Source organism: Pan troglodytes, chromosome 7, assembly GCF_028858775.2.
Source record: "Pan troglodytes isolate AG18354 chromosome 7, NHGRI_mPanTro3-v2.0_pri, whole genome shotgun sequence".
Classification (NCBI taxonomy): Eukaryota; Metazoa; Chordata; class Mammalia; order Primates; family Hominidae; genus Pan; species Pan troglodytes.
Window position 1 is genome coordinate 44104990 of NC_072405.2, and position 24498 is coordinate 44129487.

At 40.6% G+C, this 24498-nt stretch overlaps 1 protein-coding gene across 10 annotated transcripts in view; it reads left to right on the forward strand.

The window, feature by feature from the left end:
* Positions 1 to 24498, forward strand: part of UNC5D (unc-5 netrin receptor D) — a 558611-nt gene that overhangs the window by 473967 nt on the left and 60146 nt on the right. For 7 of the 10 annotated variants that reach the window (XM_528109.8, XM_009455182.5, XM_009455177.5 and 4 more), the window contains 3 exons: positions 10199 to 10384; positions 14146 to 14523; positions 18991 to 19075. In XM_528109.8, coding sequence (XP_528109.2) covers positions 10199 to 10384; positions 14146 to 14523; positions 18991 to 19075 — 649 coding nt within the window. The remainder of the gene's footprint in view (positions 1 to 10198; positions 10385 to 14145; positions 14524 to 18990; positions 19076 to 24498) is intronic. The other 3 variants (XM_009455179.5, XM_009455183.5, XM_063817006.1) reach the window with 1 other exon arrangement.

The window sequence follows — 24498 nt, forward strand, 5'->3', positions numbered from 1 at the left end:
AAGAAAATTGGCCATGCCTGTAATCCTAGCACTTTGGGAGGCCAAGGTGGGTGGATCACAAGGTCAGGAATTCGAGACCAGCCTGGTCAATATGGTGAAACCCCATCTCTACTAAAAATACAAAAATTAGCCAGGTGTGGTGGCAAGTGCTTGCTTTCCCAGCTACTCGGGAGGCTGAGGCAGAAGAATCGCTTGAACCCAGGAGGCAGAGGTTACATTGAGTCAACATTGCGCCACTGCACTCCAGCCTGGACGACAGAGTGAGACTCCATTTCAAAAAGAAAGAAAATCAAGATTTTGCTTCAATATAGTCAATTTTATTCATTCATGTAGAAGACATTTATTGTACAATTGTCCCATACAAATAATCTTGGCTCCATGAAACAAGAAATGTATCTTCCCTACAATTTTAATACAAGGCAGAAAGAAGATAAGTGATTTGAGAAAAGTAAGGAAACTTCTTGTAATAATCATCTACTCTGTGCCAGACACTAGGTTAAAGCCCAAAATGCATGCGTCTTGAAATCATTTCCACCAAACAATGGCCTGAATGCATCCTTAAAGTCTAAAAAGTAGGTATGTTCTTCTCACTGAAGAAAATTCCATTCTGCACCTTTCCCCAAAATGCAGTGGGTTCATTCAGAGTGAGATCATGTTGATCCATATTCTTTATGATCTTCACCAGGTACAGAATTCCTCAGAGGATGTGGGGGCTGCACTGGCAACTTAGCATGCTCTTTTAGGCTGTGGAGACTTGATTAGGATCTTGAATCCACAAAACTGTCTGTGTCTTTGGTCATACCTTTCAATTCTCAAAAGATTTCTAGGCTCTCCTAAGCTAACATTAGGCTACTGGCATTGAAGCTGATGCTCTAACCACTGTCTCAAACTCTTTTTTTCCTATTTTGTCCATTTTTCCTCATCTCCTGCTGATCATTTTCAATTATATAAATATAGCACTTTCCGAAAATTGCCTGACTTGCTTCATCCTTCAGAATCATTCCTACTGTGAATCAATTCAATCCATATATATGTGCAACATTTGTATTTTTTTTTTACTATTTTCTATTTTTTATGATCTAATGTTTATTCCAGCATAAGTATATATCTTTTCTTACTACCATTTTCAATGATTTTGCTGACTTTGCCCCTTAATGGACATGATGGGAGTTTGTTAATTAAATACCTCAGACGTAAGCACAGACACAAGTAAGTGATAAACTATTACTAGTATGTTCTTTAGCACCAGAATAACTTGGGTGCTTGTTAAAAATGTGAATCTACAAGCCGAATCTCTCTACCTCTCAGTAACTAAAAATTTGTAGAGTTTATATCTTCAGTTTTCAGAATAAGACATGAAGTGAAGTAGTTTTTTCTAGAGCTGGAGTTCAAATTCTGCTCTTTTTGACTCTGTCTTCTGTTTCAATTTTGTCTCCCCATCTGATTGGCAAAAGCATAGTTCTTTTACAGTTCAAAGATGACCCTCCAATTACATTCAATTTTCAAAGAAACATCAAATAAAGTTTAGGATAAATATGCCCCACATATCGCATGGGAAATACTTGTGCTAAAGCTACTCATTTTTTATCTGAAATTTAGAGTTAACTGTGTGTCAAACTTTCATTTGTTCAATCTGGCTAGCTTACTAAAAGGAGCTGTAAACATGTCTGAATGGGCACTATCAAAAATATTTTATAAAATAGACGACCTTTGTTGCCAACCTTGGAAGGATGGTTGGAATTGAAGCAGATATTGGAGGAGAGAGCCTCTCAGTGAGGGTGAAAAGTTGGAGCCAAAAATAAAAGTCTGCAAAAGTACATGGTCTACTTGAAAAAAATGAGTAGTCAGGTTTGACCAAAGAATAGGGTTCACGTAGATGAGAAATGGGTAAACAGCATGAACTGTAGTGTAAGCAGAACGTGAAGTGTCTTGAGCAGTGAAAGAAGTCCACCCGGAGTGGATCCAGTCCATCCTGCAGAGTCATGAAAGGTGTCGGGGTGACTGTACTAGAACAGGGTTTGGGAAGTCATCCACAGGTAAAATGGTTCAGAGTAATCAAAGACTGGGGGTGTGGGTGGAGGGGACTGGTCCATGTGGATACCCACTGGGATGTCTCCTTTTGAAATTGAGATGAGAGAGGCACTAGACACAATCACTCAAATATGAGAATGGTTTGAGGAGGGAGTGAATGGAAACAGATTCAGAGATGACTCTTTGATCTTGAGCCATGTCCCTGGTGGTGTCATTACCAGAAAAGAGAATTCAAGAGAAGAAAATATTTTGAAGAGGTAAGAATGAGTGATAATGATGAATCTGTAAATCAGATGACAAATGTGAGATGTGAACACAAGATGCAGGTGGTTTTGCCCAGCGAGCAGGAAGGAAATATGGCATCAGATCTTCAGAGAGAAGATGAGGCAGGAGATGTTAATCTAAGACTGTTCAGGATCAAGGAAATCGTTGGCCCTGTCTGTATGTGAGTGATTATCCAATTAGATGAGAACAGAGAGAGGAAAAAGGGCCAAGAACTGAACTTTAAAGCCTGCCTATTTAGAACTAGGAGAATGAAGGGTAGTTACTAAACAATCAGTAAAGAACAGGTCAAACTTCAAGAAAATCAAATTTAAGGGGCAGTTTTTTTCTAAGAGGAAGTTTGCTATTCTTGTCTATTGCTGCAGATCAGTGGTAAAGAATAAGATGAAGAATGTTATAGTTGATGCAGTTGCAAACGACCTTCAAGAGAACAGTGGTTTAGGCACATACAGACTTTACAGTGTATGGAAACAATCAAATGATGTAGCAGTAGGGAGGTAATTAAATAAGTGATCATGCAACCTGAGTATGGGCTAGGCAAATGAAAAAGGAATGAAGCCGGCCAGGCGCAGTGGCTCACGCCTGTAATCCCAGCACTTTGGGAGGCCGAGGCTGGCAGATCACCTGAGGTCGGGAGTTTGAGACCAGCCTGACCAACATGGAGAAGCCCAGTCTCAACTAAAAATACAAAATTAGCCGAGCGTGGTGGCGCATGCCTGTAATTCCAGCTGCTCGGGAGGCTGAAGCAGGAGAATCACTTGAACCCAGGAGGTGGAAGTTGCGGTGTGCCAAGATTGTGCTATTGCACTCTACCCTGGGCAACAAGAGCAAAACTCTGTCTCAAAAAAACAAAAAAAAGAATGAAGTAGGCATATTATGTTCTGATAAGTGATTGATAAGATAGCGTACATTTTCTTAAAGGAAAGTATAGTAAAGGAAATATAATATAGAGCCGTTAGTGTAGAGAAAGGAAAAGAAAAACAAATGGAGGACAGTTACATATTTTTTTTTCTGAAAGGGCACACAAGGTACTATCAATAGTTACTACTTTTGGAGAGGTGTTAGTTGGAAGACAAGCTTGCTTTTTGCATAGTATATGTACCTGTTTATACTTCCTAGAACATTTTCTAATCTTATATATGTATTACTTCTATTTGTTCTTTTTTATGTTAACAGTACAGTGTTAACTGATTGGGGAGATTATGGAACAAGTATTAAGAAATATTTAATGTTAAAAAATGCTTAAAGTTCTTGTAGACAAAGAGCTGAGAAATCAGTAGATGTTAAAAAGGCGGCATGTTTGAGAAGTTTGTGAGAGAGTAAGTTGAGGGAAGGATTTGGGGAGAGGTGATTAGAGAGACTAGACTGTGTTTGTAGGCAGGGGGCAAGGCCCAGCTGTGGAGGACAAATTTGAAGATGCAAGACCAAAAGAGAATAATGAATGAGGCCAGGTCCTCATGGGGCAGCTCTTCAGGGAACAGAAAAAAAGAAAAGAAAATTGGGTGAAGGAACAGAGGAATTTTGAGTTGCAGGGGAGTGAACTCACATAGGATGGTCTCCATGTTTTCAACAAGAAAGAGGGCAGGTGAGGAGTAGGGGTCTTGAAGGAAAGGAACAAAGTTCAGAGCAGCTGTTGTGAGAAAAGCACAATTTGGCCATAGAATGTGAATATAATAATTATTGAGTTGCAAGGAAAGCCTGGGTGAGGTTGCATAGCATCAGTTTTTTGATGATGCCAGTGCTATAGTTAGTGACTTCCTCCAGCAGGGCAAGTTAACCCAGGTGCCGGTATGGAGAGAGCAGAGAGGAGACGCAAGGAAGAGACGCCGTGTCATAAGCAGCTTGGGAGTGAAGACGGACATGTGTTCAAAGCCTGACTTTGCCATTTTCCAAGTTACTAACTTACTTGACAATGCGTCATCATCAGTAAAATAAGATATTAATATATAATACCTACCTCATAGATTTTCTTTATGAGGATGAGAATGTGATCATCTGTGTAGTTCTTAGAGAAAGAGAAGTCAGCATAAGGTTAGTGCTCAGTTACTGAGTTACTGTGGTTCCTGAGAGTAGTCACACAGTGTGATCAGGAAGACAGAGGTCAACAACTGGATAGAGAGTGACCAAAAGCATTGATTCTGGAGCCAGACTGCATGGGATTGAGTCCCAGTTGGACTACTTACCAATCATGAGGCTTTGAGAAAGGCAAGTAATTCTCTCACCTCAGTTTACACATCTCAATGAAGATATTTTTAGAAGGTTGTTGGAAGATTAAAATGAGTTAATAAATGTAAAGTCCTAGAACAGTGCCTTCTAAGTGCTTTTTAAGATATAGCTACTATTGTCATTAATTACAAGAGTAAAACAACAACTACAATAGCAAATTGAGATTTTCGAGGTTGGGAAATTGGAAAGGCAGAGATATTACGAGATTCTAAAGATTGCAAATATAATTGAAATTGCTTAGCATGGTTGGCCATGGCTAACTATTTAAAAGCTATTTTCTGATGCATTAAATTAAAGGAAAAAAAATGTTTGCTTCTTGATGACAACACATATAAACAACTTTAACAATAACTTCTGTTTCATCATATTTCAGCATGCAATTAAATATTTTGGCAGGGCACTTTGTATCAACACCACCTCCTGTGCTGAGGGTGCTTCCTGGGGCGCCTGTTACCTGGCCTTCTATGGGATTCCATCTCCATGGCTGGTTGCCTCGTTTTCTGTTTGTCTTACCCTTCTCAGGATGTGCTGTATTTACTGTATGGATTCCTTAGTAATTCACTTCCTCTTACATATATACCAGTTCAAGTATGTTTGTTTTTCTGAAATGGGAGCAATGGCATTCTGCAATATCCAATGGGAGACAAAACAGAATATCATATGTTTGGAAAGGTACTCTCTACGCTCCTGTGTTAATTCTCAGTCACTTATCCAAATCCTGCAACATAGATTCTAATCTGGTATATAGTTAAGGTCGTAACATGAGCATTGAGTTAAATTTCCATTAGTAAGTGGCTGGCATTAATACATTTTTAGAGGGGAGTTATGTAAAGAAAAGGAGGAAAACCAACTAAAAAGCCCTTCTACAGAGTCCTTTGGACACATTAATGACAATAAATGACTGGATATGATTATTATGCATAAAGCCATCCACCTTGTTAATACCCATTCCCTGAACTGTGAAGTTCAAAGGGTTTTTGAAAGGTCATTTAGTCCTTCTCCCCCGCTTTGGCCAAAAAACTAAAATAAGATAACTGGAGAGTACTGTAAAGTCGTGCTTTCTTTTAGAGACTTTCTGAAAGGAGATTTCACAATCTCCCCCAGAAATACAATTCAGGTTTTTAACAACCCTCATTGTAGAAAAGGTCATGGTAATATCTAACCAGAGTCCCAACTGCTATAATAAAAGGTCATGTCCTCTTTTGCAGTTCTTGTTAAAGATGGTGAAGAGTTGGTTACTAGCTTCATCATAAATGAATGGTCACTGAGCACCTACAAAGACGGTAGTCCTCTTCTCTCCTTATAACAACGTTTTATGTATTCAAGATCACCAGGAAGTCACTTTAAGGCTCCCTTGTCTTCAGGCCAAATGAACCCACAAACATTTCCTCTCCAGGGTCCTAGTTTCCAGCTCTCGATTAATCTTTTCAGCCTTCTCTGCAGATGCTCTGTGTCCCTTCCAGCCATGAGCACATTCCTCAGTAGTTTCTGACTAATTTGGAATACAAGAGATTTCACAGTCAGTGCTCTGCATTGTTTGTGGGGTTTGGGGGCTTTTTTAAAATACCTGTAGATTGTAGACAGTAATTTTTTCTACCACCTGGTGAGTCCTCCCAAGCTTTGCCTGAAGCTTTTGTGACTTTGGGAGAGAGGAAAATAGGGATGAAGAAAACAGGAAAGACATTAGTAACACATTGATATGTAAAGCTTCGTTTATGAAACAGAAAAGGAAAAGTATCCTGTGCCCACAAAAAGAATAGTCTGCTCAGTCAGGGCTTTTGTTCAAAATCACTTTGAGCAAACAAACCAGCCACACTGTACTTGAGAGACCGGATAGGTATAAACATATGTGTAAATGTAAATGAAAAGAGAGTCCTGGCAGCAGGGGTTCTAAAATCAACCTAAGACTGTGGTTTCTTTGATATTTCTCTTCTCACAGTTGGAGGCCAGGCAGGCAATCAATAAATAGCTGTTCATGATGATTGGCAAGTTTCCCTGGGAAGCTATAGAGATATTGTAGCTTTTGAAGAGTTTGAGGCAGTTAGGGAAAACAAAGCAACTCACTGGCGTTTGGAAAATTAACAATAAAAAACACAACCCAAAATGAGATCTAGGAAGTACAAGTGATACAAGTTGTTCAGAAGACCATAGGGCGGCAGCACTGGCTGGATTGTCCAGGACAGGATCACCTTCATGGGAGAGGAAGACTTTGCACTGGGTACCCTGACTGATGGGTAGATGGAGAGGGCTAGGGTCTAGATGCCTAGTGGAGTAGGGGTCGGGGGGTATATGTTACACTGACCACTACATACGGCCTTTTGTTAGCAAGTGTCCAATCTAGCAGAGATATCAATTACAATTGCACTTGGGATGAATGACAATGCAATAAAGGGCTGAAAGGCTGAGCGCAGGAATGGTCATGGGAAAAGTTGCCAGTCCCCCGGAAGTGACTGCACCTTGCGGTCCTGTGGCTGGAGCAATTCTCCCAGGAATAAGGGGCGGAGGCTTCCAAGGTTCTTTAGGGAGTTGAGTGTGTTCTTGTGTGCGTGTGATGATTCTTCAGGGGCACTGCTTACGTGCACATGTGCTTATACACACACACACACACACACACACACACACACACACACACACACACGACTTTCTCCCTTCTCTCATGAAGTCAGGGTAAAAAATCTAGAACTAAACCTTGGGGCCAGTACTGAACACATGAAAGAGAATCACTTCAACTTTTGTAAACACACAGAAATCTTTACAAAGAAAGCCACTGTGTACTCTTGGAAAGAAAGATCAGAAAACAATGGGATGGAGGTGTGGGTGGGAAGAGGAAAAAGAATGAGGTGAAGTACAACCAGGTAGATCGAAGAGAGAAGGGTAAAAAAGAAAAGAAAGAAGAAAGAAGCACAGTGACCCAACTGTAGAAGAATGTGAGCTGTGGGTAAAGTCTGGTTCTATCTCCTGAAGTGTAAAATGTGGCTTTGAGGACTCGTGTATACCTCTGTGGCTGCACTTGAAGTACCCAGATCTCATCACTACCTTGTCCTTACCACCTTTAGACAAGAAATGACTGAGAATATGAGCCACGTGTTAATTCATCCATGCATCCTCATTGCTGCCCCTCAATAAATGTTTGTTGAATTAGTGAAATTATTGTAAGCTGAATTTTATAATTCCCAGGACAAATTGTTCTGTAAAATAATTCCCATTTTGCTTATCTCTCTATAGGCATCCCTTTCCTCTGCTGCTTAGCTTGTAGATCAAGCCATCCCAGTGTCAGGTTGAGCCTTAGGGAGCCAGTGCTCGCCATGCACTGGCTTTCTTTCCCTACCCTGTCCCTGAAGTTCCTCTACTCATTTTTAAAATTTTATAATTTAGTATTTTATTCCTTTAAGTCAAATGGATTCTACAAATGTTCCTGGGAGAGAAAACACACTGAGCCATATCAAACATTGATACTTTGGTCTGCAGGCATACATAGGGTTATTCCTAAAAGCAGGATCTATATCTGGAGGGAGAATGAGAATTCTGGTTACCTGGTAGGGAGGGAGTGAAACATAAAAGACAAAATGGCAATCCAGGGGAACAAAGACAACTTGTTCCTGCTGTTTGGTTTTGTCTTAGGATGTTCACTGCCACTGAATCCATTTCCAGCCCAGGCGTCTTGCCCTGGTCATCCTCCTGGCTTCTGGTCCTTCCTATTTTAGTACCTGGAAAACTGAGGATGTCTTTGTCTCTACTTTGTCAACTCAGCAACAAAGGAGCTGCATTCTGCACACTGCCAGGCTGTTTCTCTGTATGTGCTCATTTGCTGAGCAGGTGTGTTCTCCCCAGCTACACCTTTTAAGGTGAGAGTGTCATCAGTCAGCAGTGCCCAAGGAACTGGAGGAAAGGGAGGAAAAATGCTAGTTGGTTTCAATCCAAAGTTCCCTCACTGCTTCCCATACACTGGCATGATGCATCTGCTGTGTTCTGTGTCCTCTGTCTGCTCTGGGAATAATTATTCCCTCCAAGACACTTAATTGAGTAGAGGGAAGGTGGGAGCTTAAGAATGATAGCTGCCCTCCTTCTTACCACACATGACAGAGGCACACGTGGAAACTGAGGCTGACGTTTATCATCTCAGCCATGGTTATGAGTGGTTGGAGAAGTAGGCTCCATTCCTGTCTCTCTCACATTTGAATCATCATGAAGCTGGAATGGAAGTTTAAATCACACCCTGTTTCTCAGCGGGCACCATGCTATTATGGTTATTAAATGTATCTGATAAACCTCTGACCTTTCAGATGCTGTTTTTTTTTTTTTGATGGTTGTATTCTCCCTTGAGAATTATTTTTATGTGTTTATTGCCCTACTACTGAACCAGTTCTGCTTGATTTCCTCGTTCACTCTTTAATTTGGTAGCACCCTATTTTACAGTCCACTAACTGTTGAAAATAAATTCACTTTCCTTGTGTGGTTAGTATTACTCATTTGATAATATAAGTACCATATTAGGGTGCGGTGAATGCATAGTAAGTGCTGCACAATTACAAGGTAAATATATGATGGCTTTATTTTATCCTCTAAGCCCATCACAGGGGTGACAGAGTAATTACTGTTGGACCCATTAAGTGTACTTACCACATAATCTGTAGGAAGATTAACTATGTAGTTAGCACTTGCCATCCTCCATTTTCACACACCTTCTAAGATTACACCTCTTTGAGACTTATGTTATCTCAGATAAATCTCGTGTGCTGTATTGCAGGAGCCATCATGGATCTGCTACAGGAATAACCACATCCAACGCACCTCTAGAAAAAAGGGTGAAAAGCAGCTACAGCACATCTTGCGGGGTGGGGAGGCACCCACATTCTAAATTCAAACTAACGCTTTTATTTTTGCTTTGCCCATGCATTCAATAGGATGGAGTAGGAGAGGTATGGGAGAAACAGCATGTACCGTCCTAGCGACCCGTCCTCTTCCACAATAAATTATTAGAGTCTAGCATTTAATTGGTGTCAGAAAACATCTGCCATGGACGTAACAGCACCTGGGACCAAGACCTTCATATCCCACAATAAAATTCTCTCATAATGACTGTATGCCCTAAACTGATGTTGTCAGTGTACTTTTAATCTGAATGATTTGTACCAAAGCTAAAATTCATATTTGTGAACTCTGGTCTTTCTCTCAACTAATAGACTTTGTGTTATCTCCTTGCCCTAGACTGCTCTCTGCAAATGCATGTGCCCCAGGTTTCACATAAGCAGAGCAGATCACACATGTTTTATCACTGTGTGTGGGTCTGCCCTCGCTCTGGTAAAAGTGTAAAAAGTGTTTTGCAGGTAAACATGACATCCTAAACTAAGGAGTTGTCTGCTCTTACTAGAAAAAAACATTATTTTCTTTGCAAAATTGATTATCTTCAAGAGTCTGTTACATGCTAAGCTACCTTAATGCAGTTAAGATATTTGCCTAGCATCCCTTTGATTTATACAAGGCATTTTAGAAACACGATTACTGTGTGAAAGTGAGTACAACTTGTGTTCACTGTACATCTGTCATTTTCTCTGAGCAGTAGCTCCAAAAATCCAATAGCATTTCCTTTTGTATCCCCGAGTGGTTCTTTGGCTTTGTGCCCATGCTGGTCACTTACAATTTCTCTTGTGTCTTTCAGGCATTGAGAATGCCAGCGACATTGCTTTGTACTCGGGCTTGGGCGCTGCCGTCGTGGCCGTTGCAGTCCTGGTCATTGGTGTCACCCTTTACAGACGGAGCCAGAGTGACTATGGCGTGGACGTCATTGACTCTTCTGCATTGACAGGTGGCTTCCAGACCTTCAACTTCAAAACAGTCCGTCAAGGTCAGCGGCATAGGTCCCTCCACACCTCGTCCTCAGTGCCATAGACTACGCTCACACTAGACCCCAGCCTTCTCCTGGGCCCTGTGTGAAGGTAGCTCTTGGCACTGGGAGCCGCTACCAAATTGTCTTCACACATGAACAGACCGGGCTGGGTGAAGTGGTCTGCTTAGGTCCTTGTCTGCCACAAGGACAAGAGGATCTCGGTTTATTATCAGCAACATTTTCAATGAGGCATTTCCATTTTTGATGTAGGGTCAGCCTAATGAGTTATTTTATTTCAAATTATCCTTCTTTATAAAAAAGTCCTTTTGAGGATGTATATTTAATTTAGTTAACCAAAGTATTGATCATTCAAGACTGAGGACTAACACCTATATTACAACCTTCCAGGTATATTTATTACCCTATTTATGAAGTGGAGTAATTTTGTTATTTCTATTTTAAATAAGTAAACAGATTTTAGAGAATAGATGATGGGTCAGCTAGCCAGGGGGAAAAAAATGAAATTCCAGCCGAAACGACTCTCAGCTGTTGCCAAGTCCAAGCAATCTTTAGTTGTGGGGGAAGGAAAATCTATCATGTCAAACTGTAGCAATACTCATTTTCAAAACAGAGTCATTTAATTCTGTTATAGGAACCAAATCTATTCCTTATTGCAAGGTGGGGATGAAACATACACGGCTTTCATTTTAGAAAAAAATGAAACCGTCTCTTTTCAGAGGATGAAGTTTTCTACCTTGACCCTCGTCGTCAATATCGTCACCTTCATTTCTGTTTATTGTGCATCAGTGGTGCCTACAGCGCGGAACCAGAAGTCTCAGTGCAAGGCAGTGATTAAGTAGACAGGCTTCCGAAGTGGAAACACAGGCATGCTGGAAAAAATTGAGAGATGGCCAGAGAGATGAGTACCTTCCCTCTTGCCATTCACTTCTGGGCACCTCAGAGTTAGGCCTCAAAACAGACACATCCCCTACATTTGGACATATAGTTTAGTATATGTAGTTAATTGGAAATAAATCCAAATATAGAACTGATTTTTTAAGTGGTGTTACTCAAGCTGGAGTGCAGTGGTGCAATCATAGCTCACGGAAGCCTCCCACCCATGGGCTTAAGTGGTCCTCCCACCTCAGCAGCTGGGACTACAGGCACATGCCACCACACCAAGCTAAGTTTTTGTTTTATTTTTATTTTTTATAGAGACAGGGTCTCACTATGTTGCTCAGGTTGGTCTCGAACTCCTGGCCTCAATGATCCTCCCACCTCAGCCTCTGAAAGTGCTGGGATTATAGGAATGAGCTACTGGGTCTGGTCAAGAACTGATTTTTATGCTACCTAAAAAACTAGAAACATATTTTCATCAAATAATAAAATATCAATATCTTAGACCATAACACTTGAAAATAGACGAGCTGTATTAGTGTGAGAGACAGTTTTGTGCATAAGTCCGTAGGCTTTGAAGTTAGATTTTAGTCTAAAACTGCTATCAATTAGTCTGTTATCCTCTTGAGTCTCAAGTTTTACAGCTATAAAATGGGGTTAGTAACATTCAACTCAAAGTGTTCTGAGGATGAAATCACCTGGAATAACATGGGTAAGCCCTTGGCATATGGAAAGCGCTCACAAATGCAGCGAATAGAGTTCTAGACGCTGGTTGCTTCCTCTTACCCTAGTACAGGATGCCAGCATGTTCCGTGGAGCACCAGGCAGCAGGTGAGAAGGGTGGATCCCTGGCCTACACCTGTCTGGGGAGTGCTGACTTGCCTACACTTAAACACAACTTATGTGTATTGTAAATCTCTAAGACAATATTAGTCTTACCAAACTTACCTGACCATTTTGTTTTATTTTTATTTTTAGCCAAGAATATCATGGAACTAATGATACAAGAAAAATCCTTTGGTAAATGCCACTCTCCCTGCATTTATTATGGTAATCTGCCTCATGCTGATATCATGTGGTTTTCACCTCCACTGTCTTAGAGAGATCCGTTTTTGAGCAATACATCCAGTGCCCCGGCAAGGTGAACACTGAGCCTTTTAAATAGAATGCCATACACAGAACAGACTAGGGACTTGAAAAAGGATTTCCAAAGAGAAGATTGGGGTGACCAGCGGTGGGTGACTGTCGCTGGTCAGACTTCAGTCAAGCTGGCAGCCAATTTTCTCTGACCGTGGATGCTATCCTATGTACATATGTCCAGAATCAGGCATTTCCCGCTCAAGTGCTGTCTCACTCTAGGAAATATTTTTGCTTCCTTATGTCACTTAGACTAGGCAGATCTTCTAAGCGTAGCCAAAAATTAAACTTCAGAGGCTAGGGCTTGAGATAAAAGAGCCAGGTGACTGAGGCATATGGCTTTTGAGGTCTCCGCGGAACCTCCTGTCCTAAACTCTTTTCTAATCTAAGATGGGTTTTGGTCCTGCTTCTTTCCTGGGAAGACCATAAACAGGAGCAAAGTGGTCACCTGAAGAACTCAGTGCAGACCTGCTAGAAAGCACAGCTCCCTGATGGTACCTGGGTCTTGATACAACACACTCATGCATGGAAAAAAAAAATAATAATCAAAGATCCTTTAGCTCTATAGCATTATTTATTTCATCCAATTTGTATATTTTCCTCTGTGATTCTGGATTCTTAGAGCATCACAACAAGAGATGGGAAAAGTCAGGGTGATAGATTTCCTACTGGCGTTGCTGCAAATTATGAAAATGGAAAAACAATAGAGGCTAATACAATATGGCCAAGAATTGCAACATTTTCAGAAAGATCATACTTTAAACATTTTTGTCAGGCCCCAAAGGAAAATTGTTTAATATGGTTTGAGTTTCAATTTGAGATGTCATATTGACGGACTGATATGGGTGTGAAGCTTGGGACTGAGGGTTATTTTGTTATTTACTAATAAATGAGATTACTTCATCACAAGAAAATATCACAGCATTTCTTTTTAATATTTGGCTTGGAAAAAATTGGTGAGCCCCGGCAGATGACAAAGCCCAATTTCTCATGTTTTTGCAAAGATATTATATATACTTTTTCCCTTTGAGACAGAAAGGAAACCATTCTAAGCTGCTCCCTATGTAGAATCTAAGCTTCTCACTGTCTCTGGGTGGTGCATTCTTTCCCTCGCAGAGTGACATATGAGTTATTAGAGCAAATTGGCTACTCAGATGTGGTGAGATTCATGAGGTGCCCTGACCCTTTTGCTCTGAGGACACATCATTTCCTCCCCAGCTCCAGAATCTGCACAGAATTCCTTATGAAATGTACTGGAACCGATGTAGCTTCTGTTATAAACAGCACTACCTAGTCACCACGCTGTGTCATCTCTTGCCATTTAAAATGAACAGATGTTATTTTTGCTCAAAACTCGACTGCAAAACATCTCTCCCCCCTCTTTTTTTGTTATTTTAGCTTCTGTTTGCCAGTTGAAATAATCACATAAACAATAATACCTGAGTTCGTTGCCAGAGAGAGTGCCAGAAATACTTGTTTTGAAAAGATAGATAGCATGGAAAGATCTCTGGAAAGTGAAAGATTTGGGTCAGTGGCATTTAGAGAATGGACGGTGGAAGCCAGGGCTCTTGATTCAAAAGTTCTAGTCACTAGCACCCAACCTGGCAGGGTGGTCCTGAAGAGCTAGCTTGGATTGGAACTGCTGGCACCTATGCAGGCTGTTGCACAGTTTGCAGAGGCAGAAGTACAGGAGTAACTGAGATGCCTTTTAGTTTCTGAGTGACAGATCAATTTTCTTTTACCAGGTAACTCCCTGCTCCTGAATTCCGCCATGCAGCCAGATCTGACAGTGAGCCGGACATACAGCGGACCCATCTGTCTGCAGGACCCTCTGGACAAGGAGCTCATGACAGAGTCCTCACTGTTTAACCCTTTGTCGGACATCAAAGTCAAAGTCCAGAGCTCGTTCATGGTTTCCCTGGGAGTGTCTGAGAGAGCTGAGTACCATGGCAAGAATCATTCCAGGACTTTTCCCCATGGAAACAACCACAGCTTTAGTACAATGCATCCCAGAAATAAAATGCCCTACATCCAAAATCTGTCATCACTCCCCACAAGGACAGAACTGAGGACAACTGGTGTCTTTGGCCATTTAGGGGGGCGCTTAGTAATGCCAAATACAGGTGGGTGGTAAGTGTGTGTTTGTGTATTTTCCATCATTTAAATGTTTCATTTTTACACAGTTACTTCCCATCAGATTCATTTTATGATGTTTACTCTCCCCTCATCAGACCTGCAAACACTGCAGCTCCACTAGTCCACTTGATTTACACAGCAAACCAGAACCAATGCTGAGATTAGATTTTGCAGTCTTCATCTCAGCATGGATTGAATGCTCCCTTTGATTCCCTGTTAGAGCTGATAACTATATTTGCCTGAAAGGTTTGGGTAGTCCCCAGGCTTTAAGCCCCTTTGGAGTATATTTCCTAGGCATGATAAGAAAGCACTGAAAAAATTCTCTGGCATGACAGACCAGGGCCCCATGTTTATACCTAAGCATGGTTTATGTACTAGTTTGATAATTTAGATAATTTAGTGAAACGACATCTCATCAGTAACTGACCTAATGAACACTCCATAGCCCTTGCTATAGTGTTACTTTCTGGTGAGCAACGATGAGGGGTCATTGTAGAGTTGCTCTTTTGAATCTAAACTTCAGTTCCAGGGCTATGTCAGTATAATGAATTCTCACATATTTTATTCCTCCTTTTAGCTGGAAGAGAGGAGATTTTCATGATGTTTTGACATGATACTTAAAGTATCCAGCCCAGATCACTTTTAAAATGATATCCTTTCTATGGATTAGTTTTCAAAGTTGCTGCCTAAGACCTAAGTGGATGGTAGACAAGGTCAATTTCTGCTCGGATTTCTAAGCAATGAGAATTAGGTAGTGCACTGAAGCAGGTACTGATCTGTTGGCTGCTAAGAGGGAAGAGTATCTGTTGGATCTGTAAGTGTTTATCAAACAACAGGTCAGCATTGAGTCAGGGACATTATAGTCTAGACAGATGTCTCTCTAGGGTGGAGCTAACCAACCTCTCAAATCGAGCATTTCATCCCATAAATAAAATCTGTAATAGGACTAGTCTGATTCTACCATTCTAGCTAACTGACACCTCTAGTAGCTTAGAGACTGGAGACTGAAATTCATTTCTAGTTGATGAATGTTGTCTTGTTCTCCCCTAGAGCAATTACTTCCTTAAAAATCTTCATTTCAAAACATACTTTACTTCATCAAAATAGCCCTCAATGGCAGCCGTAATTGAAAGGTTTTGTTTTTTAAATTTCTAATTCTCTAAATCTTCATTAGTCAATGTTCTAGGACATGGTAAGGATCTTTGTTCAAATGTGTATGCGTGTCAATGTGTGAATGCCTATGCATGATTTAATTCTTCCAGTTGATAACTGGAAGACATATTTACCAATTAACTTTTCTGTAAGAATTCATAAACTAGACATGTGAGTCCTGAGGAAAGAAAAAGAATACAACCCTTGCCCTAAAGAACACGACGTGTCAGAATTATATAAAATTTGGCAGGGTGTAGTGGCACACACCTGCAGTCCCAGCTACTCAGGAGGCTGAGGTGGGGAAATTGCTTGAGTCTAGGAATTCGAGACCAGCGAGGGCAACATAGCAAGTTGCTGTCTCTAAAAAAAAAAAAAAAAAAAAAAAAAAAAAAAAAAATGCCATAAAAACAAAAATACAGAATCATATAAAGCCATGCATTAAGTTGTGCAATTATCTTATCTCTTTATTGCTCATGCTTGGCACTTAGAAGGCTCTCAGTTATTAGTTGATAAACTGCCCATTACTCCTTCTCTCTCTTTGCATCCTCCTTTCTTAGTGTATGTATGTGTGTGTGTGTGCACATCTGTGTACACATATGTAGAGGGAGAGCCATGACCAACCCATTCATTGGCTGTGTTTGTCGTTCATCAAAGAAAGCGAGATGAAATCATGATGAACCAGAGATTTATCTTCACCTCTGACTTGAGCAGCACTAACGTTGAAAACTAAAAGTTCTGACAGCATTGTCAGTGATTCCCAAACAGTTTCTCCTTGAAATGGGGCATTTTCAAAGCTCCTGACAAGAAGTGTTGGACAAGATTGAAGCTGTTCACTGGGAATGAGTTTGATGTAAAATAACTGTGGAGAAGTAAAACATATGCTCTGTTATTTGCAGGAAATAAATGCAAAATATGCCCTAGGGAGCTAAAGTATAAAGAAAGCAAGGCACTGAAATTAGATTGCTCTAATGCCATCCATCCTAAATTGTTGTATGGTGCCTAGCAATGATTTCTCCAAAAGGTTAGAGTGGTCTCCACACTCTAGAAATTATTTATTATTCCAAATATAAAACAGGAAGCTCAGACTGGTGCTTCTGTGGTCATATCAAATAAAAGGCTGTCAGGGTAGCAGGTGGAGTATGGGGTATTGTATTTTTCTTTAATCAGAGGTAACTGGCGAATGACATATTGAAGTGAATTCTACTTTAGGGGATCACAGGCATAAAGCTGTCCCACAGTATCTGTCATTCTTCACTATCTGTAACTTGCCACTCCCCATGTGCCTTTGTGTATGACTATTTCAGACTCCACGTAGTATTTGCATGTTTGGGCAGGAGGAGCGGGGGAAGTATGTTTGAAAGATAACACCATTTCTGATTGAAGAGAGAAAAATCATTTAAAGCTCCAGTGATCCCATAGATTCAGGTTGAATTCAGGAGTATTCTGAATAATGTTTCAATCTAAACACAGATAATTAATCCAACTTGAAAGGAATAAGGTGTGATCTGCACAGACAGTTCTTTCTCAATTGTCCTCACACATCTTTCTTCTGTTTTGCTAAGAGTTGGCCATCAGGCTATGATGATCTACAGAAGCTAACATGTCTCGGAGCCTGTCTTTTTTACTAAGAATTTTGAATCCTATTTCGTTTATATCTTCATGATGTTTTATTGGCTTCCTGCTACATGAGCGGCATTGTGATAAGTGTAATTGATTTAATATTATTATTATTGCTTGATGATAGTTTCCTGTACTTCTAAGTCTGAAGAATACAGACTGCATGTCTCTGTCATCGTAATGACCTAGACAGCCTGAAAGAGCAGCAGCAGAAAGGAAGTTTTAGGTCAAACTAAGAGAAGACAGAATGTCGAGGGCATGTATTTAGGTTGACTTCCGAGCACACTGGATGTCCTGTGTATTACAACTTGTGTTTAGCAGCAGGGAGGGTTATAATGGAGGCCCCTTCATTTGGCAACTACATTTAAGGAAGAATAGACAAGGGAGGGAAGAGTTGGACTGGAGGTCTCTAAGTGTGGCAATTATAGTTCTACTATTGACATTAAGGTTCAGAATATAAATGGACCTCCATAAGGCCAAGCTGTAACCAAGATTTAAACGTGCCTTATTCTTAGTGCTGGTGAAAGATACTGATAACTAGCATATTACTGAATAATGCTTACAAATGTGAATCATAAATGACTTGTTTTGCAATGAGGTTTACGTTTTTTGGTTTTGTTGCTGCTAACAGGCACATAGAAGGAGATCAGGAAAGACTGCCATCTCTAGATTTAAATTATCATCAGCAACCTGAAACTCTTCTGAGCGATTTACATTAGCTCTAATGAAAGGAAAAGAAGTTGAGAGCTGCCTTACTCAAAGAATAGGAGGTTGCCTTGAGATTTTATTTTGTAAGGATCTTACTGTTTCTCTATTTCATTTCTTTTTATAAACAAGAAGCTACATTATAGAGAATCCCTGCCCTCCTTAGACTCTTCTTTCTTGGCCAAGGTGCAGTATTTTCTTCACAGCATTTTAGAGGAAGGAGAGGACATTTAAGATGCAGTGAGATGTGGCTTCCTGTCCCTTCCCTTCCTGCATTGTATGATTTTATGGAAGTAAGGCTGCTAGTTTTTCCAATCTGACATTGACATGACTCTAGTTAAGTAACCTTTTGCCTTAACCCTTTCTAGGTTCTGTTTGCTAGAAAGGGTCATGGTTGTGCAATAATCTATAAGGCTCCTAAGCACATCAGATGCTTTCACTTTCTTGACAAAATGCGACACCCCATTGAGTACCACCTTCAACTTGCTTCCAGATGCACTATTGGTAAGACAGCTTCATCCTGGGTTCTAGCACAGTATTAGATCACTCACTCACCCATCATTTCATGTAGGTTTTCAGGAAATAAACAGATAGTGATGAGATAGAGAAATACATTTTTTTAAATTTTGGAGCAGATTAAGTGATGTATGGATAAACTCTTGCATTCTTAGATATGTCTAATACTGCCTGGTCTTAGAACACTCAATCTTTTAAAAGAATTAATGCTGGGATGACTTAAAATTAAAAAAAAAAAACTAATTTGAGTACTCAGTTGAATAATATGCCCTTCCTTATGTCACTGTTATAAAACAATGTTTTTCCTGTTATAATCTTGAACCTTAAACTTTCCAAGGATTGAGATTTCATAAATTGCCATGAGAAAGTAGCTTGTTTTCCAGGTATCTGTAAGGTGCTCGAGTGACGAACTTCATGATAATTGGAAAAATCTATGAATAACCTGTTGGCTTTTTCTGTTTTAGGGGTGAGCTTACTCATACCACATGGTGCCATCCCAGAGGAGAATTCTTGGGAGATTTATATGTCCATCAACCAAGGTGAACCCAGGTGAGAGACAGAGAATGGCATATTAAAGACAGTGGCTCACGCCTGTAATCCCAGTACTTTGGGAGGCTGAGGCAGGCAGATCACTTGAGGTCAGGAGTTCGAGACCAGCCTGGCCAACATGGCGAAAGCCTGTCTCTACTAAAAATACAAAAAAATTAGCCAGGCATGGTGATGCATGCCTGTAATCCCAGCTACTCAGGAGGCTGAGGCTGGAGAATCGCTTGAACCTGGAAGGCAGAGGATGCAGTGAGCCAAGATCATGCCACTGCACTCTTCAGTCTGGGCAACAGTGAGACTCTGTCTCCAAAAAAAAAAAAAAAAAAAAAAAAAAAAAAGGCATTTTAAATATGGACTGGAACTTCTGTAGAAAATCTGAAACCATTAAGAGAATGAGACTTAGAGGTGTATAGATAGATGAGATCATGAACTCCTTGACTCTAGAAAGGAAAAAAACAATTGCAAAACTACTGGCTGAAATGAAACCATACATGACTCCACAGTTTTATGGTCACCAGTCTCTACACAAGAGACACCAAATGGAAAACAGGGAATCGTTAGGTCAGAAGCAGTGCCACTCCATAAACACTGACTGTCTCAGAGTCTTCCTCTCCAAAGAAAATATCCCTGGAGGCACTCACTGGTGTTAAGCCTTAGGCAAATACATACGATGATTGATTCGTGATCCTTTTAAGGTAGGCAGAAGACCTACTCTATACTGCCCGAGAGACAATTTCTTAGGCAATTTTCGGCAATGTGAAAATATGACCTGAAACATCAACTGCTTTCAGGCCTGACAAATTTCAGCAGCATTAAATTCAATTACAGGAACAAATACAAATCTTGTCACATTCCCTTTTAATGAAAGTAGTTGGTTATTTTCTTAGTGCAAGTATAATATTTTTGGAAATGTTGTCTTCCTCCACACAAGATAAACCTGACTCCTCTTCAGAAAGCAATTTCTCTCATAAACTGGATATATACCTCTAGCATTTTTAGTCATAACATCTTGCTTATTTTAGAATAGATTATTTTTGTTGTTGTTAGCAAAGAACACATGAAAGAAAAACACTGGGAGGAAAAACAGCCAGAGAAACAGATGGTTTAAACAGATTTTGATAGCTATTTCTATAAAAGGATTTGTTGGTACTCAATGGTTTTAACTTTCTGCTGTACAGGGCTCGAGAGGCATGGAAGAAAAGGTTCTGCCATTTGGTTGTGAGGCTGGCTCTTAGGGGATTTGTGTGCAGGTTGTGCTATGTTGGGATCTCATGTTATTTCCCCAGTTGTTTAAAGCTAGATTCTTTACTTGTGTATCTGAAAAAGTGCTGGTGTCTAAATATCTCCACCTGGCAATTGGGGGGAAAAAGAGGCTCAGAAAGTTTGAAGAGTTTACTCAAAATCTTAGGTTAGTCACTTAAGCAGACCTAAAAATGGAGTTCCCTGGATGGAAGTCACCCCTTTTTTACCCATTAGGTTGATTTACTTAAGAAACCATACCTATCTGAATTTGTGGTTATGGCCCATTATACATATGCTTTAAAACATATCATGCTGCAAAAATCAAGTATGAGGTATAATCCAGTCCACTTTCCCTGAATCACAGCTTCCTACACACTCCTAGCTCTGCATTCCCCTCCCTTGGTTGTAATTGATCCAGTAAGCCTGTGTTGAGCTCATTCCTCTCAAATCCATCCCCAGCTCATCACATGAGAACCAACTTAGGGCAATTTCGCATTTTCCAAGGCACCTCATTTACAACTTACCTGCAATTTTAAAGTAAGAGAGAGGAATACCTAGAACTCACAAGAGCCCAAAGACCTCAAAAAACAGCTTGGCCTCCTGTGGTCACCCCTTGAATGCTTTGTAAGCTCCATGGTAACCAATTTGGTTTATCCTTCTGTGTCTACTGCTGTCTAGGAAGGTGGACAGAAACAGAAGAACCTTCTCTAACACTTTAGATCTGTGAGGTATGAATTTTTCTCTCTACTAAACTGTGAAAAAAAAAAAATTACAGGAAGCCGCACATTCCTTTTCAGGTAGCTGAAACCTTCCCAGATGTTATCTCTAAGGAAATGACCTGTCACTGGGCTAAAGGCCATTTACCTTCCTTGACAAGCCTCACTCCCTTTTGATAGCTCACGACTACTTAGAAAAACACTGAAAATAGCAAATACCTTTCTACTACTTCATTTTAAGCTGGGGTGAATTATTTCATCTCTGCAAGGAGACTCCTTGGGTCTGGTTCTTCAGCTTTTAATCTTGTGATCAGGAAAAGGCCAGTGTGTCATCTTTTCTTTGTAATATCACTTGAAAACCCATTTTCATTTTGGGCTGTACGTCTGCCATCCTGAACTTGTGCTGAGAAGAAGGCCCGTTTTCCTCGAAGTTCATGGAGCTGGAATGCACTGTTCAGTTCCTGTCATCTTTACCTCTAGAGCCACCACTGTTCCCTCTGTCTTAGTTCATCATGAGAACTGGATTTATGGACTCTCCATCACCTCCACACACACAGAGCACAGCAGGATCTTCCAAACCACATCTTTATGCTGTCTTGAAATTAAAGTCTGCTCCATTTCTCCTATTGACTATACATTTATGTTGCCCATGTCTGAGTTACAGCCCCAATATATCAGGGTAGTGATGTAATGGAAGTGGAACTGGTATGTTAAATCAGGGCCTTTAATCCATTCTAAGGATTGGGTTAAAGAGGGGTACAGGGGTGAGGATGGCTTCCTGGAGATGTCACTGAACTGAGTCTTAAAAGATGAATAGGAATTAGCCAGACAAAGAAAGGAGTAAGGTCTATAGCTCAATGATTTGCATCCTCCACAATGCATTTTCCTGTAGTTTTCTACAGAGTTTTGAGGGGTAGAGGGGTCTAAACCCAGTGATTTTTTTTTCCTCCTTTAAAGTCACCCTGATGCCAGAACATTGCATTCAACAGTGTCCTTCCAACTGTAGCCCAGGCCTTGCCACAGGCAAAGAGTTGGTTTAATGCATTATCCCATTTATAACATAGAAGATATTTAGTGACGCTGTAAGAACAGGTACTGGAGTGGCCTGACACAAAGGCCCTGGACTGAAATTGGAGCTGTCAGAATTAGTCTGCTGGTGAGAAGCCCTGGGGCTCCTCCTGGATCAAGGGTATGTAAGCCATCCATGCTAGATGTGGCCTCCTCCCCTCCACAGGGCTTTACTCCCTCTGCAGGGGAGGAAACCAGCAGTAATCACTGTCAAAAAAAAAAAAAAAAAAAAAAAAAAGCCTGTCTCATTTCCCAAACTTTAATTTGAAAGACTTGGGGTATTTCTTTCTTTATTTATTTATTGAGACAGAGTTTTGCTCTTGTTGCCCAGGCTGGAGTGCAATGGCGTGATCTCGACTCACTGCAACCTCCGCCTTCTGGGTTCAAGCGATTCTCCTGCCTCAGCCTACCTAGTAGCTGGGATTGCAGGCATGTGCCACCATGCCTGGCTAATTTTGTATTTTTAGTAGAGATGGGGTTTCTCCACGTTGGTCAGGCTGGTCTTGAACTCCCGACCTCAGGTGATCCGCCCACCTCGGCGTCCCCAAGTGCTGGGATTATAGGTGTGAGCCACCACGCCCAGCTGGGGTATTTCTTTTTTTACATTTTATTGGGAATGTTTTTGAGGGAGGGGAAATTTTATTCTACACACTTTAAATCTTTTTTTTTTTTTTTTTGAGACGGAGTCTCGCTCTGTTGCTCAGGTTGGAGTGCAATGGAGCCATCTTGGCTCACTGCAACCTCTGCCTCCCAGGTTCAAGTGATTCTCTCTGCCTCAGCCTCCCGAGTAGCTGGGATTACAGGCGCCCGCCATCACACCTAGCTAATCTTTGTATTTTTAGTAGAGACAGGGCATATTGGCCAGGCTGGTCTCAAACTCCTGACCTCGGGTGATCCACCCGCCTCGGCCTCCCAAAGTGCTGGGATTACAGGCATAAACCACCACGTGCCCAGCCTTTAGATCATTTTAATAAAATTAAAGTATTCAAACAGGATTAAAAAATCAACAATGTCATTTCAGAGATTCTTTTCACTGACATTACAATAAGAGAATGATACAGATGTAGCAGGAAGGTCCCACTACTCCTCTCCTCTCCCAGCTCTCCTTTTGCACCCCGCCCCCGACCCCATGGTTGGAGAGGAGAGAACTGGACCAGAAAATTATTATATGGGGCTTTCTTCTGAAAAGCAATAAAATGAAACCAAAGGCAAACATTCATTTCTTTTTCCAATTACACTGTCATGTGGATACTCCTGACCAAATGCTTAGAATAAATTGGAAATGTTATAAGTCATCTTACTGAAGAATTTACAAAAGAACACATATTTTTAAATTTGGGCTCAGCCCAGATGGGACATTTCAACCACTTCTGTTAGATGGTATGGTCTGCCCAGTAAGTACATTTTGGGGTAAGGATTGAGAAGGTAGAGATGGTGGTAATAGAAAACATTATCTTTTTTAGGGTGCTTAGATGGTACCATGGCTTTAATAGCAAGGCATGAAATAAGAGCAAATACAAGGCTAGAAAGGCAAAAAGAATCTAGCTCTGGAAAATAGAGAAGAAAGGATAGAATTTCATTCCCAGTAATGGGGCTCACAAACACTGCAGTATAAGCCATTACTGTGGAGATTACTGTGGTTTTTCTTCCCCAGTAGCAAAAACCATACACACAAAAACAAAATCATACACACGCCTCCTCATATATCATGCAGACCTAAGCACTCAGAAATGTCCTTGGACTATTTGAGAGGACCTCATCTCCAAAAGAGTAAAAAGAAAGCAGGTATATATCTTTTATCAATGAGATTAAAAGATGGGCCAGCTGGTCATTCTCTTAATAAGAATGGAGTTTTTATGATATGAATCTGTTTGTAGTGAACTATTCTTTATGTTATAGTAGACATTTGTGGCTATTCTAAACTGCTCATCTCAGTAAAATATGAAACTGTATATGCTTTTCCTGGCACCTTTGAGGGCCTTGATTTTTCAGAAGGTAACACACCCCCTCCTTCTGCCAAGCCCAGGAGTTTGAGACCAGCCTGGGCAACAATTGAGACCTTGTCTGTATAGAAAATAAAAATAAAATAAAACAAAATTAATAGGGCATGGGGGTAAACGCCTGTAGTCACAGCTACTCAGAAGGCTGGGGTGGGAGGATGGCTTGAGCATGGGAGGTCGAGGCTGCTGTGAGCCAAGATTGCACCACTTCACTCCAGCCTGGGCTATACAGCGAGACCCTGTCTCAAACAACAATAAAAGAAAAAGGAGTCTTAAAAACCAAATTACACTCTTTTAATAACTAGATGTTACTGAACAGTTATATAAGAAAAATGAAATGTCTTCAAGGGACCCTGCTACTATGGATGGTTTCAACAAGCATAATTGTTAACAATTACTA